The sequence below is a fragment of the Podarcis pityusensis genome (assembly GCF_964106645.2).
Source record: "Podarcis pityusensis genome assembly, chromosome: 16".
Classification (NCBI taxonomy): Eukaryota; Metazoa; Chordata; class Lepidosauria; order Squamata; family Lacertidae; genus Podarcis; species Podarcis pityusensis.
Genome location: NC_138041.1, coordinates 27818402 through 27837021, shown reverse-complemented (window position 1 = coordinate 27837021; position 18620 = coordinate 27818402). Strand labels below are relative to the sequence as shown.

At 44.0% G+C, this 18620-nt stretch overlaps 2 protein-coding genes across 7 annotated transcripts in view; both read right to left on the bottom strand.

Annotated features, from left to right (window-relative positions):
* Positions 1-16520, bottom strand: part of LOC308465380 (immunoglobulin lambda-1 light chain-like) — a 157515-nt gene extending 140995 nt beyond the window's left edge. For all 3 annotated transcript variants that reach the window (XM_080985313.1, XM_080985324.1, XM_080985302.1), the window contains exons 1-2: positions 16426-16520; positions 15818-16115 (exon numbers count right to left, since the gene is read on the bottom strand). In XM_080985313.1, the coding sequence (XP_080841439.1) occupies positions 15818-16115; positions 16426-16486 (359 nt within the window). In that variant the 5' untranslated portion in view covers positions 16487-16520. The remainder of the gene's footprint in view (positions 1-15817; positions 16116-16425) is intronic.
* Positions 1-18620, bottom strand: part of LOC308465386 (immunoglobulin lambda-1 light chain-like) — a 151460-nt gene that overhangs the window by 111176 nt on the left and 21664 nt on the right. The window contains exons 1-2 of one of the 4 annotated variants that reach the window (XM_080985360.1): positions 1642-1702; positions 1191-1494 (exon numbers count right to left, since the gene is read on the bottom strand). The exons of the other annotated variants lie outside the window; for them this stretch is intronic. Of the exons in view, the coding sequence (XP_080841486.1) occupies positions 1191-1494; positions 1642-1687 (350 nt within the window). The 5' untranslated portion in view covers positions 1688-1702. Of the gene's footprint in view, positions 1-1190; positions 1495-1641; positions 1703-18620 lie in introns of those variants that run through there. 4 annotated transcript variants of the gene reach the window in all.

The window sequence follows — 18620 nt, the reverse complement described above, 5'->3', positions numbered from 1 at the left end:
CTGCCGGATTTATGTATAAGCTAAACAACCTATAGCTTAGGGCCCCACTCTCTTGGGGGGCAAAAATTTAAAGGAATAAAACTGGATGTCTATTTCCAAAATATAAGATAAAAACAAATAAAATAAAACCTACAAACAGCAACGGTGTTTTGTGTTGTGTAGGCTCCTATGATGTAAGTAATGGGCCCCACCTGCTAGCCTGCTCCCTAAAATATCACTGGTTTGCTCATTTCTATATATAGGGTGCCTACATTCTGCATGTGCAAATGGCTTTAGATACCGATTAGGTCCATAAATTACCATATAGCATATATTCAACACAAGAAACAGTGACAAATTGTTGATGACAAAGGACAGCTGGACATATCAAGCGCCCCATTACCTTCAGTAGCTTAGGGCCTCGTCAAACCTAAATCCAGCCCTGCATGGAGAGCACAATCTTTCCCGCCTGGCAAAAGGGACACACTGCGAGGGAGGTGCAGACCTGGCAATGAGGCAGTCGGAGGAATGTGGGAAGAAGGAGGAAACTTTGGAAGGCTGCTTGTCCCAGTTGCGGAGGGAACAAGTCAGATCAGGCAAGCAGAAAGGGTGGCTCCTTCTCCTGCAGGGGTCAAAAAGAAAGAGGGAATGCCCAGAATTCCCAGAAGGAAGATGCAATTCCAACCAAGGAAGAATGGCAGATAAAACTAATGGCCTAAGTGGAAATGGCAAAACTTGCTAGAAAAATCAGAAACCAACTTTTAATAAAAAATGGAGAAAATAAATAATGCATTTGAAAAATCATTGTAAACCATTAAATTCATTAGCAGGATTAACTTAAAACTTGTAGTTAAAATTTGCATTAAGGATTACCTGGGGTTTATAAATAATTGGAATTAGAAAGGCGATACAGTATGAAACCACAAAAGGGGGGGGGAGTCAAAGGGGATATTTGCAGTGTGTTGTATTTCTATTTGATGTTTGTACAAATGAAAAAGTCAAAAATGAGAGAGAGAGAGAGAGAGAGAGAGAGAGAGAGAGAGAGAAGAGAGAGAAGGCATTGGGGAAAAGGTGCCCTCATTTCTAGGTATAGAGCAGGCAAACCTCAATCACACAGAGTTATGCCCATGAGTGCATGAGTTTTCACTTCTCTAAGAAGAAGAGAGAAGGTTTTTGTCTCAGTTCCCCATTAGATTGTACCACTGTGATACCCCTTCAAGATACTGTTCTCCCAGTCGGAACAGTAATAAACGGCCTCATCTTCAGTCTGGATGTTAGTGATACTTAAATAGCCGGTGTTCCCAGAGGAAGAAGGAGTGAACCGATCTGGAATTCCGTCTCCCCTGGTGTTGGTGCCATACCACAGAAAGCGAGGAGCCTGCCCAGGTTTCTGTTGATACCAATGAAATGCATCCCACCTGCTTCCACCATTTCTGGTGCAGGAGAGTTTCGCAGTTTCACCTGGAGACAAAGACTCAGAAGCAGGCTGAGTCAAACTTGGTTGTGAAGTCACACCTTTACGAAAAGGGGGGAAAGAGAAAGAGAACGTCGGTTCAGTTTCCATGTTTCAAATCTCAAAGAAGCATGATGTTCCTTTGCTAAATACATAATGTTAGTAGGTGAGATGTTCTCCTGTGTGGAGCGAGTCCTTCATAGTCTTACCTGCACAGTAGCTGAGAAGGGCTAGGAAAACCAGAGGCCAGGCCATGGTGAGCTCTCTAAAGGAGTGTGACTTCACTACAGAAGGAGACCTAGTTGGGCTCTTCTTCCTCCTCTCCAAATTCCCTGAGAAATGCCAAGCAGGTCCTTCATGAAAATTTATTCTCTGGTCCTTGGATCCACAAGAATGTCTTTATTGGCTTGCTTTGGGGAGTGCACAGCCAATGCTAATTAGATAAATTTGCATGAAACTCTTGTAGGCGGTCCTCACTTTGGCCAGGATGAAAGGGAAGTGGCAATGGTGCAATCAGGGCAGGACTTGGGGAGGCAAGCAGATGTCGTGGGCCAACTCCACAAAACGAGGGTCTCTAAAATGTAGCAGTACTGGCTCAACACATTTTGAATTGAAGCAACACGTATTTCCATATAGAGAGCCTCCTTCTCAAGATAGGGCATTAAGTCCAAAGCCGAAAACGACCTTAATTAGGGATGGGGAAGCTTGTTCAGACTGGTGGCTGCGTTCCTATCTAGGCAAGGAAAAAGTGGGCAGAGTAACACAAGTAAATTTTACCTTTGTATCACAGGCAAGATTCTGCACTCTCACACTTCTCTCTTTCCTCTATTCACATCACCAAGAGGTGCTATCAGGTTTCAAGGACAGACTATAGTAGATGAAAAACACTCCAGGAGACTGCAAAGCAGTGGAGTGAGGGAATGAACTGGGAAGAATGTGAAACATCCGCTACAGAGATGGGGGGGGGGGGCTGAGTTTAGGACCCCAGATTTCCTGATAAGTGTTGGAAATGTAAAGAAGCAGAGGGTACATTCTATCATATGTGGTGGGAATGTAGGAAGGTTAAAAAATTCAGGGAAGTGATTTATAATGAAATGAAAAAAATGTTTAGAGTAACCTTTGTTTAAAAAAACCAGAAGCCTTTTTACTAGGTATTGTAGAACCCAACATTGTAGGATTCCAAAAGATCGGGGGGGGGGGGAGTTTATATATGCTATGATGGCGGCCCGGATACCATTAGCCCAAAGATGGAAGGAGGAAGCAGTCCCGACCAAAGAAGACTGGCAAACCAAGTTAATGGACTATGCTGAAATGGCGAAATTAACTGGAAAGCTCAGAAATCAAGACGACAAGAGATTCAAAAATGAATGGGAAATGTTTATTAAGTATTTGCAAAAGTATTGGAAACAGGTTAATACATTGGCAGGATGTTCAAAACACTTGTCATTTTAGAAATAGTACAAGAAATCTGAAGTAAAAAAAGTAATAATTCGGAGTAGATATGATATGCAGCTGAGGGAAGTCAAGGGGTTCAGAGAATCCCATTTTTTTGGATTTGATATTGTTTTTGTGTATATTTTTCTTTGTTTGTGGTGGTTATTGTATTTGACATTGTGCTTTTTTGTGTTTGTTTTTGTTATTTTATTGAAAAATTTAATTAAAAAAATATTTTTTAAAAAGGACCAGAGACCTGAAGCTTGACACCTGCAGCTTAACTGCAGCCCTGTGTCGGAGAGGTAGCCTGACTCAAGGAGGAAACATTTGATGGGGAAAATTTGACATTATTTGACATTATTGCCAAACACATTTTTTAAAGAAGAAAAAGCATTGGAATATGTAGTGAATTTTCTGAATACAAAAACAAGAATATGGCTGCCATATGTCCAGGATTTTGCCTCAGGAAATTTCATCCAGTGGAAATTTCCGGTATTCATGAAAATGTCTGGAAATGACCGCTCCCCACATAAAACGGGGGATGACCTTTGCGTGGACGCGCGCAGCCCCTGGATCTGGAGTGGCTCCATCAGCATAGGCTTGGCTTTGCCTTTCCTCAGGTGGAATACCTGGAGGTCTCCGCCTACCCCAGCCAGTTGTCCAATCCCACCTGGGGGGAAGCGAAAGAGATCAGGCCAGGTAGGGGAGGGATTACCTGCCCACACAATAGAGGGAGGATCTTACCTGGGAATCCTCACTTGGCTCCAGAGCTTCTCCCACCCTACCCACCCTCAGTTACTGCATTATTTTGCAGGTTAACTTTTCTTCACAGGTTTTACAGGTTAACTTTTCTTCACAGGTATGCGGGCGCTGCTACGTTAAGGTCGCTGTCAAAGGGCCGGAAAGGAATTTCCCTGCATTGGTAGGTTTTGCCTTTCCTGTAGCAAAACGTTACAACTTTGGCGGTATCAGGCCTTGGGCAGAATCCTTTTGTCCATCTTCCTCTTTGCAGCGGTGATACCAGGGTTCCCCGTTAAAGGGGTTTCTGAAGGGAGGCTTTGACCGTACGCCGAAAGGTCCTCATTGCCCTCCCCTGCGGCGGCAGCATAACGGGGACGGCTATCTCTGCTTGAACATATGTTCTCCAGAGCCGGCCCATCCCCCACACAAACACTGGATAACCCTGATGCTCCCTAGGTCCCCGGCTGGGGACTGGGGAGGGAGAACGCCCAATGCCTGAGCCAAGGTCTACCCACATTTGAAATTTAATAAAGTTGTGGCCAATTTAATCCCATACCACGTTGTCTTGAGTCGTTATTCCACATGACGGGGGGGGGTGTTGCTCGGGACCTGGGGACTCCGCCTGTCCGCGCAATAATTCATTTATTTATACACCGCCCAACTGGCTGGGTTTCCCCAGCCACTCTGGGCGGCTTCCAACACAATATTAAAATACAATAGTCCTTCAGATATTAAAAGCTTCCCTAAACAGGACTGCCTTCAGATGTCTCCTAAAAGTCTGGTAGTTGTTTTTTCCTTTGACATCTGGTGGGAGGGTGTTCCACAGGGCGGGTGCCACTACCGAGAAGGCCCTCTGCCTGGTTCCCTGTAACTTGGCTTCTCACAGTGAGGGAACCCCCAGAAGGCCCTCAGCGCTGGACCTCAGTGTCCGGGCTGCACGATGGGGGTGGAGATGCTCCTTCAGGTATACTGGGCCGAGGCCATTTGGATGGTTTATGGTCAGGAGCGCAAGGCCACTGCATCTGGCCTGCAAATCTCTCTCTCTTTTTAAAATTTATTTATTTGGTTTTTCAAATCAACGTTTTACACTCACATATCCAACATACAATATAGAAACAAGATTCCACAGAATCTCCTGGACTTCTTTCCTTCCCTTTGTGGGCCCTATTGTTAGTCATTTCCTCCTGCATCTTTTATAATGATCCAAATCTTTTATATCTCCATTATATCCCAAATTCACCATTGAATTACAAGTGTTAGGGTCTGCAAATTTCAGCTCATGCAGCACCCCTCACTGACTGCCTTGCACCCCCCCCCTTCCACTGGTGTGTGTCGTCGAATTCTGATAATGCCTCTTTTTTCCCTGGATGGGGGATACAGAGGAGTGTGGGAATGTGGGTCAAAATTAGTCTGCTGCACAAAGGTAACATTTATATCTGTTACCCTACAAACTACAGTGGTACCTCAGGTTAAGTACTTAATTCGTTCTGGAGGTCTACTTAACCTGAAACTGTTCTTAACCTGAAGCACCACTTTAGCTAATGGAGCCTCCTGCTGCTGCTGCGCCGCCGGAGCAGTTCTTAACCTGAAGCACTATTTCTGGGTTAGCGGCGTCTGTAACCTGAAGCGTATGTAACCTGAAGCGTATGTAACCTGAGGTACCACTGTATTTCCTTTGGTTTGTGGCCCTTGGAATGTTTTATAGTAAGGAATGTGGCCCTCAGTTTTAACAAATTCCTTGGTTAATGTGTGTGTGTGTGTGTGTGTGTGTGTGTGTATCCATATATGGAGAGAGAGACATACCCTCTAACACAGAAATGAAAATAGGGGTGTCCTATTTAATCATCATCATCATCATCATCCACACATTGGACTGAAATGCCCCAGCCACTCTGGGCAGCTCCCAACATATATAAACACATAATAAACATTTTAAAAACTTCCCTATACATGGGAAATGATATATAATGAAATGAAAAAATGTTTAAAATAACTTTTAATTAAAAAAAACTATAAGCTTCCTTATTAGGAATTGTAGGTACCAATATCCCAAAGGAGCAGAAAAGACTTTTTATGTATGCGACAGCAGCAGCAAGGATGCTTCTAATCCAGAGATGGAAAGAAGACAAAGTCGCTACCAGAGAAGAATGGCAAACTAAGCTGTTGAATTTGTTACAATATGAGAGCAACGCAGCTGCAAACCAGCTGGATGTTTACATCACATGATGTGGCTAGCTGTGGGAAAGAATCTTCCCGGAAGTTCACAGGCTTAAGAAGTCTTTGTTCTGTGTGTAATATGAGACCTTCCTGTTGCGTATGTAAAGGAAGTCTTTGCCACTGTCGCCTATCTAGATCTCCTGGACTGCGGGGATTGCAGCCAGGGCAGATCACTGGTAAACAAGCCCGGGAGCCTGGGAGAGTTGCCAGCCTCTCCCTGGGAGAGTTACCAGCCTCTTTTCCAACAGAATTATGCTAAAATGGCAAAACTGACCGGAAAGCTCAAGAACCAAGAAGACCAAAACTTTAATAAAGAATGGGGGGAAATATAATTTTTTTAAGGAGACCACTGTAAGCAGATGAAACCGTTAGCAGGCTTTTAATAACACTTGTAATGTAACAATCACTATGGACAATATGGCCAGATACAAAACGTGGCCGTATTTCTGCTCTGTAAGATGCACCCGACCGTAAGACACACCTAGTTTTTAGGGGAGGAAAAAGAAATCAACGCTAAGCCTCCTCAGGGGCTATCCCTGAAGCCAGGAGAGCAAGAGGGATAGGTGCACACTGTTTCCTCTTGCTGTCCTGGCTTCAGTGATAGCTGCGCAGCCTGCATTCGCTCCATAAGACACACACACATTTTCCCTTACTTTTTAGGAGGGGAAAAGTGTGTATTATAGAGCGAAAAATACGGTACTATGCAGTTGAAAATGTTGACAATAAGACCCATGGAGGGGATGAGGGGAAATCTCTGAATGTGCATATTTATTTGATATTGTTATAACTCTATGCTTGTAAAATCAAATGATTTTTTTAAAAAAAAAACAAAACCTCAAAAAACTTCGCTATACAGAACTGCCTTCAGAGGTCTTCAGATGCAGGTGGATCTAGCAGATCTGAACAGGCCCAGCTCCCCTTTTTCCCTTCCAGAAAGTGCCCAGTTTTGTATTTGGGTATCAGCAGCTGAAGTATCTGCCTCGACGTTTGGTGGATGCTGTGGAGACTTCCACAATGGCAGAGTTCCCCTGTTGGCAGATCCCATCAGAGCTCAGTAGAGCTGGGTGGGCAACACATCTGTCAAATCCTAGCCATTATGGACAGACTGGGATTGCTTTCTCTGCCCAATAGGTCGTGGAAATGAAGTGTTGTGGGGTTTGTGCATTCCTCTTGTCTGGTTTGCAGACATGACTTAAACCATACCTTCTTTAAAAGAAATCAGTATCTGTTCAGTTTCTGTTAATTGATTCTCATGGGAAACTTGCAGATTCTGGCTTCACACAATTAACTCAAGGCAGTGTCAATTTACTCTTGGCAGAAAGCCAAGGTCTGCTTGACCTAGAAACTACTTACTCTGATTGGTTAACGACCAGCACTCAACTCTGTTATCTAGGATTGCTAGCACAGTGTGATGTTAGGTGTGTTAGGAGAAGGAGTTAGAAGTGCTGTGTATGGTTATGAGAGAGAGAGAGAAAGAAAGGATTTATTTGCTTTGTTTTGTATGCAGAAACTCTGCTGGTTTTATTTTTCCTTTTAATAAATCCTGTAAATAGTTATTCTGAGTCTAGCTGACTAGTCATTACCGCCGCAACTAGCTTCCTCGCTGTGCAGGAAAACTCTGCTACGTTTGGGCTAAAGCCATTAGAGCTATGCCTGACACTTCAAAGTTCCATGAGGTTATGGGCATTGTGCTGCCAGCCTGAGTTGTGGTGGTGTCAGCGTCAACGGCACTGGTTCCAGTAGTTCCAGAAGTTGTTGTTCCTGTTGGTGCAGCAGATGGACACTGGCTGGTTCCTGACTGTTGTGAGCTGGCGACGCAGTGGACGCAAGGACAACAGCTGCAGCGTGTGAGTGCTGGGTGCTGTGGTTCCTGTTTTCTCTCTCGGTGGTCGTGAGTAGCTGGTTCCGGGTTCCAGGGACATCGCTCTCAAGATGGCCTCACAACCAGTTCAGATGGCTTTTGAGCGTCTGAATGACTCCAATTACTTGCTGTGGTCGGAACGCATGCAGGCAGTGCTGCAGAGGGATCGTCTCTGGCAAGTGGTGAGTAAGTTTCCTACGAAGCCTGATGATGAAGACCTCGATAAAGACCAAAGAGCAAGGGCCACAATTGTCTTGGGGCTGGAAGATTCCCAGTTGCCCTATGTGAGGGGAATCAAGACAGCTAGAGGTGTGTGGCAAGCACTTAAAGAACTCCATGTGCGTGAGACAGCGGTTTCCAAGCTGTTCATCCGCAAGGCATTGTACAAGGCAATGTTACAGCCTGGGGTTACAATGCAGGAACACCTACACAGTTTACAGTTAAAGTTTGCTGCGCTACAGGAAAGAGACTGTGCGTTAGACCAGCAGGAGAAGGTGGCTATTATTTTGAGTTCTCTCCCGGAAAGCTGGGATAATTTAGTTTTGTCTCTAGAAGGCATACCGGAGCATGATTTATCAGTCAGTTACGTTACTGGGCGATTGATTGAAGAATGGCAGAAGAGGCAAGACAGGTCGTTGGCTGCAGAGGCTTCTACTGGTGGGCGGTTTGGAAGGAGTTCTCATGCCGTGCCAGAGGTGAAGCAAAAGCAGCGTACTGGTGAGGAGTCAGCGTTTGCTGTTAGGCGTTGTTTCCGATGTGGGTCTAAAACGCATCTAAAGCGCATCTAAAACGACAATGTCCGGAGTTGGTCAAGTCTCAGTTGCCGGTGCAGGAGCAGAGACGAGATCAGCAGCAGCAGCAGCGTAAAAAGAAATTCTTCAAACAAAAACAGTCGGCTCAGCTGGTGACCGCCGAGGTCAAGATTGCTGATGAGAAACAAGCTGTCTGGGTGGTCGATTCGGGAGCGTCTCGGCACATCGTAAATTCAGATGAATTGTTTGTTTCCAAGAACTCAGCACAGCGCAGCCAGGTGGCTCTAGCAGACGGAAGTACTTCCGAAGTGATTTCGGGGGGTGCAGTTTTTGTTCCTTGTCTTCGTGAATGCCTGCAAAATGTACTTTGTGTGCCTTCATTAAGGAGCAATCTGATGTCTGTAGATTGTTTGCTAAAAGCTGGGTTTAAAGTGTATTTTGAAGGAGACAGTTGCATTATTAAGAAGGCTGGTGAGATTTTAGGCACTGCTAAGTCAGAGGGAGGCTTGTTTTGGCTTAAAGCAGGATCTCAAGTTGCAGCAGTAGTCAGTAAATCTCAGCCTGCAGTGAATAACAAAGCTATACATGACAACTGTGTGCACTTATTGCATAGGAAAATGGGGCATGCTTGCTGGAAGAGTGTACTAAAAATGTCTGAATTGGCTGATGGGGGTAATTTAAAGAGTTGTAACAAGTACCTTGATTGTAATGTTTGTAAAAAGGTTAAAACCCACAGAGTCTCTTACCCCAGAAGTGACAGAGTTAGTGAATCACCGCTACAGCTGGTTCACATGGACGTAATTGGTCCATTTGCTGTAAGCAGGGGTGGAGCGCGCTTTTCACTAACAATTGTGGATGACGCCACGCGTTACTCTTGGGTTTTTCCCATGAAGAATAAGGGTGACGTGTTCACTAAGTTTAAAGGCTGGGTGGCATCTGTGGAAAGATTTCTGTCCATTAAACTCAGAAGGATTCAGACGGACAGAGGTGGCGAATTTATGTCAAATGCCTTTAGAGATTGGTTACAAAAGGGTGGCATTGGGCATAGAAAAACGAACGTTTTTTCCCCAGAGGAGAATGGCGTTGCAGAGGGAAAAAACAGATCTTTACAAGATATGATGTTTGCCATGCTTGATGATGCTGATTTGCCCATGTCTTATTGGGGGGAGAGCATGCTCACCGCGTGTTATCTCCAAAATAGGCTCTTTCATCAAACAATAGGTACAACCCCATACTTTAAATTGTTTCAGAAAAAACCTAAAATTGACCATTTGCATGTGTTTGGATCAAAAGCCTGGGTATTAATTCCGAAACAAATGAGAAAGAAGGGAGATCCTAAGACCAAACAGTTAGTGTTTGTGGGTTACCAGGAGCTGGGAAAAGGTTTCCGCTTTGCTGAAGGGACAAATGGCATTGTGATCTCCAGGAATGCCAGTTTTTGTGAACATAGTGGCTGGGAGAGACTACATGCCAATACTGAGGTTTGGTTTGAACCTTCCCAGGAGCTTCATGACTCTGAAGGTAAACATAGAGAATCAGAGTCTGAGGGGGAGGAAAGTTCAGATAAGAGCTCTCAAGAAAGTGGAATTAGCCAGAGACCAGTTGCTAAGCAACAAAAGAGAGGTCGTAGTTCTGAGGAGGAAAGTGGGTCAGAAGAAAAATTTTCTCCCAGAAGATCTAAAAGACAAAACAAAGGAGTGCCTCCGGTGCGTTTTTCTCCAGATACTGCAAATGTGTTTAGTGTAATTGCAGAACCCAAGAGTTTTCAGGAGGTGTTAAAGTTACCAAAAGAGGAGGCAGAGCTCTGGAAACAGGCAATGGAGGAAGAGATGTCCTCTCTGAATGAGCACAAGGTTTTTACACCAGTAGCAGCGCCTGAGGGGGCAAAGATTGTAGGCTGCAGGTGGGTGTACAAACTTAAACCTCTGGTGACAGGAAAGTACAAATACAAAGCTCGTTTAGTGGCTCAAGGATATTCTCAGAGGCCTGGAAAAGATTATGACGAAACTTTTTCCCCTACTGCTAAGGGGGACAGTGTAAGGCTGATTTTAACGCTTGGAGCAAAGAGAAAACTCCTGTTAAACCATTTTGATATCCAGACTGCATATTTACATGCATCAATATCAGAAGACCTGTATCTAGCCGAACCGCCTGGTTATGAGACAGGTTCCAATAGAGTGTTAAAATTAAACAAAGCTCTATATGGTCTCAAACAGGCTGCAAGATCTTGGAACAAATGTTTCCATGAGGCCTTAGTGTCATTTGGTTTCAAGCAGAGTACAGCTGACAATTGTGTTTATGTACGTGGTACAGGCAGTGATCAAGAGTTTTGTCTGATTTATGTAGATGATGTATTGTATGCCTGTAAAACAGATAAACAAACTAAAAGGTTTGCCAAGCAATTGTCCAGTAAGTTCAAAGTGAAGGACTTAGGCCCGGTTAGGACATATCTAGGGTTGGAAGTGTGCTGGGCCCAAGATGGCAGCTGCCTAATTAGTCAGCAGAACAAAGTTAAACAACTACTGACTACATACAGGATGCAGGATTGCAAAGGGGCAGCGGTGCCTATGGATCCAGGTTTCATAAAAACACTTCATATAGATGAGAGTCCTGAATTTGAACATCCTGATGTATATCACTCTGTAATTGGAAGTTTATTGTATCTAGCACAGTGGTCCAGACCTGATATTAGCTACACAGTAGGCATATTAAGTAGATTGGTCTCAAAACCCACACTAAATGCCTGGAAAGGGGTAAAACAAGTTCTGAGATACCTCAAACAGACAATTGGCTATATGTTACAATTAAATTCTTCCGAGGACGAAATGTTGAGTTGCTACTGTGATAGTGACTGGGGAAATTTGCCAGATAGAAAATCTGTCACAGGACTAGTCATAATGGTCGGTGGAGCTTTAATCAGCTGGCGGTCACGCAAGCAAGACGTTGTAAGTGTGTCATCAACGGAATCGGAGTACGCCGCATTGAGTGAATTGTGCAACGAGGTGATTTATTTCAAGCATTTGTTAGCAGATTTAAATGTGAATTGTGGAGAACCAGTACAAGTTTACATTGATAATCAAGCTTGTATAACCTTAAGTAAAACAGAGGGTTTCAAATCACGTTCCAAACATATCTCTGTAAAATACCAAAATGTACGTTGCTGTGTACAAGACAATATAATCACATGTACTTATGTATCAAGTAAAGAAAATGTAGCAGATGTATTAACTAAACCATTGGCAAAGATAAAAAACAAGCAAATGTGCAAGGGTTTAGGTTTGCTGGAAAAATAATCTCCTACATAGGTGTTTTTTGATGTTAATTGTCCAGCAGAATCTGTGAGGGGGTGTTCAGTTTCTGTTAATTGATTCTCATGGGAAACTTGCAGATTCTGGCTTCACACAATTAACTCAAGGCAGTGTCAATTTACTCTTGGCAGAAAGCCAAGGTCTGCTTGACCTAGAAACTACTTACTCTGATTGGTTAACGACCAGCACTCAACTCTGTTATCTAGGATTGCTAGCACAGTGTGATGTTAGGTGTGTTAGGAGAAGGAGTTAGAAGTGCTGTGTATGGTTATGAGAGAGAGAGAGAAAGAAAGGATTTATTTGCTTTGTTTTGTATGCAGAAACTCTGCTGGTTTTATTTTTCCTTTTAATAAATCCTGTAAATAGTTATTCTGAGTCTAGCTGACTAGTCATTACCGCCGCAACTAGCTTCCTCGCTGTGCAGGAAAACTCTGCTACGTTTGGGCTAAAGCCATTAGAGCTATGCCTGACACTTCAAAGTTCCATGAGTATCTACATAAATTGCTCCGAGGAGTGAAAGTAGCCTGAAAACAGGAAATCAAGCAGGAAGTAGTTTTACATAAAGAGGTCCTTGACATGTTACAGGTGGTGCAATTGATGCTTCTCCACCATTCCACTTAAACAAAAAAAAATCATTCATTCGTTTATAAAAACCCTCATGAAAATTCATCCATCTTTCAGTGCAAATTTCTCCAAATAAACATATTCATCAATACAATTTTGCCTGAAATGTGCGTGTTATGCAAAGCAAGGAGTATTGTGAATTTCTGTGCACCGTTTTCACTCAGATGTGCACTTTTAGACTAGAGCACTGCCATCTGAATGAATGAATCTTTATTTGCATCAGCCACCGGCCATAGCAATAAAACAACAATACGATATACAAAGAATAGAAATACAAATAAGAAGTCGATTATATAAAATGCATTTTAGGGTTTTGAATCAGTAGTCAAGTAGTGGACCTTATTCTGATTGCCCCAGCTAAAACCCTTGCAACCTTTTGCTGTCACCTGCTCATCTTGATCTGCCAAGAGAAAGGACACTGTGGCAGTGGCTGGGCCACCCGGAATGGACAATAAAAGAGGGGCGAAAACCTCATTCCTCAAGTCTTTATAAAGAGTGCAGGCCAGAAGGACATGCGTCGCTGATTTGATACTGCCATCTCCCCAGGGACATAAGTGTTTTTCGTGTGGAATCTGTTGGAACCGTCCCTCAAGTACAGCTGAGGGCAAGACATTCAATCTTTCAAGGGTAAAAGGGTGCCTATATTTTGGAATTGCAGAGAGGGTGCCAGATAGTCAAAATGGAAGGTGGGAAATAGTCATAACATGGGCAAAATTTCCTTATTGTGGCCAAGTTGTTCTGACACTCATTATCATTTAGGTCAGGCATAGGCCATCTGTGGCCCTTCAGATGTTTGGGACTACAATTCCCATCATCCCTAGCTAACAGGACCAGTGGTCAGGGATGATGGGAATTGTAGTCCCCAACATCTGGAGGGCCGGAGTTTGCCTATGCCTGATTTACTTGCTGCCAAATTAGACTGTTTGCTTTACTAAAACCCCAAGTGAGTAGCTGTCAGGGTGATAAGCCACAAGAGTGAAGTTTTTGATAGACAATTTTAGTCCAGGAGCATTGCCATCTTATTCACACCGAATAGGTGCAAAAGTCATACCTAGCAAGGCGGGGGCAAATGCAAGGTCTGGCAAAATTTCGGAAGCAAAGCCACCTTCTAAATGGGAAAGAGCTGAGACAATTGCAATTGTTCTCTTAGTTCTGGTGAAATCTCTGCATTGACATATATAACTGATTTCCTCAAGGAGAACAGATGTGTGGGTTTTTGTCTCAGTTCCCCCTTGAACTGCATCGCCGTGCCATGTGCTGCCTTGGAATGTGGCACAGTAATAATCAGTTTCGTCTTCTGCCAGGGCTCCAGAGATAGTTAAATAGCCACTGTTCCTGGCGAGGTCTTTGGAACCGGAGAAACGAGAGGGTATTCCAGAGCCTCGGTGCTTGATAGAATCTGTATGATAGAATAAGAGGTACTCTGGCGAACCCCCAGGCTTCTGCTGAAACCAGGACACAGCAAAACTATCAATGCTGAATCCATTGTTCAAGGAACAGGAAATTGTGGTTGTGTTTCCTGGTGGCACTGAAACTGACACCGGCTGAGACAGCAGAGGCTGAGAACTTGACCCTGGAAGAAAAGAATATTGAAAGAATATTCACGCTGGGTGCATTAGGAACGCTTATCGCAGCGACAGTGTTCATGTATACATAACTTTCTCTCACCTGCGCACCAAATCGCCAGCAGACTAACAAGGCAAACCCAAACCATGCTGAAATTTGAATCTGCAATGAGGAAAGAAAAGGAACCCAGGACAGTGTGGGTGAATATGGAAACAAGTCTTTAAATCACTCCTGTTTGTAGAGATGCTCCACCTCAATGTTAATCAGCTCTGTTCTGATTGGTCCGTAGGGAAACATGAACGGAAGGTGGCATGTCATTCTTTTTTCCAATTTTTTATTTATACTTTTCAGGTTCATACATTTCGCTGATTTTACATTCATTTCGACATTTCAAAACTTGACTTCCTTCCCCCCCTTTCTGTGGTTCGTTAAATTTATTTTCAATATCTTCTGCGTATCCAAATTAACTTAGTTTGCTCATTGATTCATCTTCTTGAAATATATACTCTTATGAAACTGCAGGTTATTACAATAATCCTGCCAATATTCTTATCTGTTTACAATTTATCTGTAAATATTCAATAAACCATTTCCATTCTTTTTTGAAAAGTTTGTTATCTTGATTTCTTATTCTTCCGGTATTTCAGATGTCAAGAGAAATAAACAACTATATGACTTTTAGAAGACATCTGAAGGCAGCCCTGTTTTGGGAAGTTTTTAATGTGTGATGTTTTGTCACTTAAAAAAATATATATATTATTAATACTCTCTTGGGAGCTGGCCAGAGTGCCTGGGGAAACCCAGCCAGATGGGTGGGGTATAAATAATAAATTATTATTTAATTATTTCCATTCTTTTATAAAGAGTTTGTTATCTTGATTTCTTATTCTTCCAGTAAGTTTCGCCATTTCTGCATATTCCATAAGTTTTTGTATCCATTCTTCCTTTGCTGGGACTTTTGCTTCTTTCCATTTTTGGGTGAGTAGTGTTGCTGCCTCTGTAGTAACATACATGAATAAGTTTAGGTAGTTCTGTCCCTATAATTCCCCAAAGAAAAGCTTCTGGTATTTTCACAAACATTACAGTCATGCCTCATGTTATGTCCGCTTCATGTTACAGTGGTACCTCAGGTTATGTACTTAATTCGTTTTGGAGGTCCGTTCTTAACCTGAAACTGTTCTTAACCTGAAGCACCACTTTAGCTAATGGGGCCTCCCGCTGCCGCCGCCACGCCGCCAGAGCACAATTTCTGTTCTCATCCTGAAGCAAAATTCTTAACCTGAAGCACTATTTCTGGGTTAGCGGAGTCTGTAACCTGAAGCGTATGAAACCTGAAGCATATGTAACCCAAGGTACCACTGTACATTCTTTCAGGATATGTCCTGCGGTGACCCGGAAATACCGGAAAGGGTTTCTTCTGGATTTCGCCACTCGTGCATGCGCAGACACGCAAAATGACATCATGTGCATGTGCAGAAGCGGCGAATCGCAACCCGCACGTGAGCAGACGTGCAGACGCGGGTTGTGTTCTTTTCATGTTGCGAACAGGCCTCCGGAATGGATCCCGTTCGCAACCAGAGGTACCGCTGTATTTTAAACATCATTGGTCTCCCTGCCTTCTGCTTCACCAGCCTCAATATGCTCCAGCCACCTCTGTGTGCCTTGCTTGTCTCATCTCAAGGTCAGAGGGTGATTGTAACAACATCACAGCCAATGGAGCAGAAATACCCAGCTGCACCTCAACGAGTGGAGAAAGTCTCCAGGAAGAAAACAGGAAGCATCTTCAGCCACCTGAGACCTGGTAAGATGTGGCAGCTGCAACTGCCTTTGAGGACCAAAGGTTTGCGTCTTACTTCCCCCTCTGAACACACCACTGTGCTGAGAGGCAGTGACATTATCCCATCCTTGACAGTAATAATCAGCTTCATCTTGCTGTTGAACACTAGCGATGATTAAGGTGACTGTTTTTCCACTGCTGCGACCAGAAAATCGTTCTGGAATCCCAGCAGGTCTTTCCTTGTCCTTATATATAACTGCCTTGGGGATGCCACCAGGTTTTTGCTGGTACCAGTAAACATAGTGCTTATCAACCCTTTCTCCTGAACATGAGAATTCTGCAGTTTGTCCTAGAGATACAGAGACTGATGGTGGCTGATTAAGAACATATTGGGCCACAGAACCTGGAAGGGGGTGAAATATAAGCAGAGATAAATAATTGGAAGACCAAGGGGTTGGTGGATGGAATGACCTTGGCTTGAGTGGGGATGCATGCAGAAATGGTCGCCTGGACACTATAGGTCCAAATGAGCACCTTCTCTACACATATCCAAGCTCAAGGCAAAGTCATGGGTCCATCAGCCCCTCCACTCAAATCAGCTCAAATGACCTGGCCCCCCAAACCAAGATCAAGATGTGCCCGATGGAATGGCAATGCCTATTTTGTAGAATAGGAAAAGGGATCTAAAATTGGGCAGGTATCCATCTCAGTACCTGAGTAATAAGCGAAGACCAGGATGAGAAGATGACAAGGAGACAAGGCTATGGTGGACATGGGTGATGAACTCTCCTTTCTAAGGATGAACCCGGGCAGCTTCCTCTTAAAGCCCATCGAAGCCACTGAATGCTCCCTTTATGCAAATTCACTCCCTGTTGATTGGCCACCAAGACTGCCCCTATGCATAGGGGTGGCACAGTGTGTTTCTTCAGCCATACTTGCAAGCTCCCTTTGTGGCTTCTCCATCATCCTATCCTTGGGGTACGTTCAAGAGAATGTAAGGGAAACAGCACTCTGAATGCCAGGGTGGTGTGCATGAGAGATGCAGCTTGCAACATATTAATGTGTCATCATGAATCTGGTTGACAAATGCAATACAAGATCTTATACCCCAACATCCTTCCCCAGTTTCCTGCACAAAACTGATTTCATTCATTCCAGTATTTTTAGAGCAAGGCAGCCCTCTAGGGGCCCTGTCGCATTCTGCAATGTGAGGGCGCCAATCTATCTGATCATAACTGAAGTAAGTAAATAAGTTAACTTCTACATGAAAGAACACATTTCCTGACCTGCTTTGTTCCCCAAACTCCTTTTTACCTAACAATTCTTTTTCTTGTTTGTTCAACCTCTGCCTGATATTTTAACTCATTAATTTTTCCTTCACAAAAGCCCCCCACTTGTGTAAATTTTGTCAAACTTCTTATCAATCGGTGTACAGTGAGGTGTGTGCACTATATTTAATAGGGGGCAGGTATCAGGGTCAGTCTGCCACTTTACTCATTGGTGATAAGTGTTGGGATCTGCTACATATTATTGGTGGCCTGGAACCTCTGGAATCTCGTGCATCCACTCAGCAGAGATTGCGGTGGCCTCTAAATATTACTTAGAAGAGAAGATGAGTTTGGATTTGATATCCCGCTTTATCACTACCCGAAGGAGTCTCAAAGCAGCTAACATTCTCCTTTCCCTTCCTCCCCCACAACAAACACTCTGTGAGGTGAGTGGGGCTGAGAGACTTCAGAGAAGTGTGACTGGCCCAAGGTCACCCAGCAGCTGCATGTGGAAGAGCAGGGAAGCATGCATGTGGAGGAGCGGGGAAGTCTATCGCTGTTAATCACTACACCACACTGGCTAGAGAGAGAAACAGCGTACCAGTTATTACATAATACATTCAATCTTGCATATGTTGGAAGCTGCCCAGAGTGACTGGGCCAACCCAAGCTGGGTGGGACCTGACACTTTCCTTTCTTATATCTCCCCAGGGCTGATGAATGGTCCTTTAATGGACATGAGGTTGTGGTGCTCATCTCACTTTCAGGCCAAGGGAACTGGCGTTTGTCTGCAGAGAGCTTTCCGGGTCATGTGGCCAGCAGGACTAAACCGCTTCTGGTGCAACAGGACACTGTGATGGAAACCAGAGCGCATGGAAATGCTGTTTACCTTCCTGCCGCAGTGGTACCTATCTATCTACTTTCACTGGCGTGCTTTTGATCTGCTAGGTTGGCAGGAGCTGGGAGAGAGCAACGGGAGCTCACCCCGTTGGGGGGATTCAAACCGCTGACCTTCTGAGTTGCAAGCCTAAGAGACTCAGTGGTTTGGATGACAGCACCACCCACTGGTCGGTGGGATGTAATGGTTTTTCCTTCTCCACCCCAGAGAGCAGCAGGGGAGCTCAGGGAAGGCTGGCCAGACCACGAGGCACACACAGCTCCACCCTCCAATATTTGGCCAGCACTCCCTGCCACCCTCAGCATCTGCTGCCTGGACCCTCTGCCAAATGCTGGGATCAAAGCTCAGGAGAGGAGGGGTGAAGATGGACAGGAGCTCAGAAGACTATAATTCCCAGGTGTAAGGGGGGGGAAATGTTATTTATGTATGCTACTACTGTGGCCCGTGTTTCGTTAGCCCCCAAAAATGAAAAATAAGAGAGATCCCAACTAAAGAAGAATGGCTACTTAAACTGATGGAATATGTGAACATATAGAATAAGAGAGCAAGAGGAAAATACTTTTAAAGAAGACTGGAAAATGTTGCTTGAATACATGGGGGGAAATTTTGTACACTTGAATACGTTGGCAGCATTAAGATAAATTCAACAGTGTAAATAAGTTTTGATGGATGTATTAATGGAATACTGAAGGGTTTAGTTTATGTAAAATAGATAAAACATTTTGGCACCTGATTGCATTAT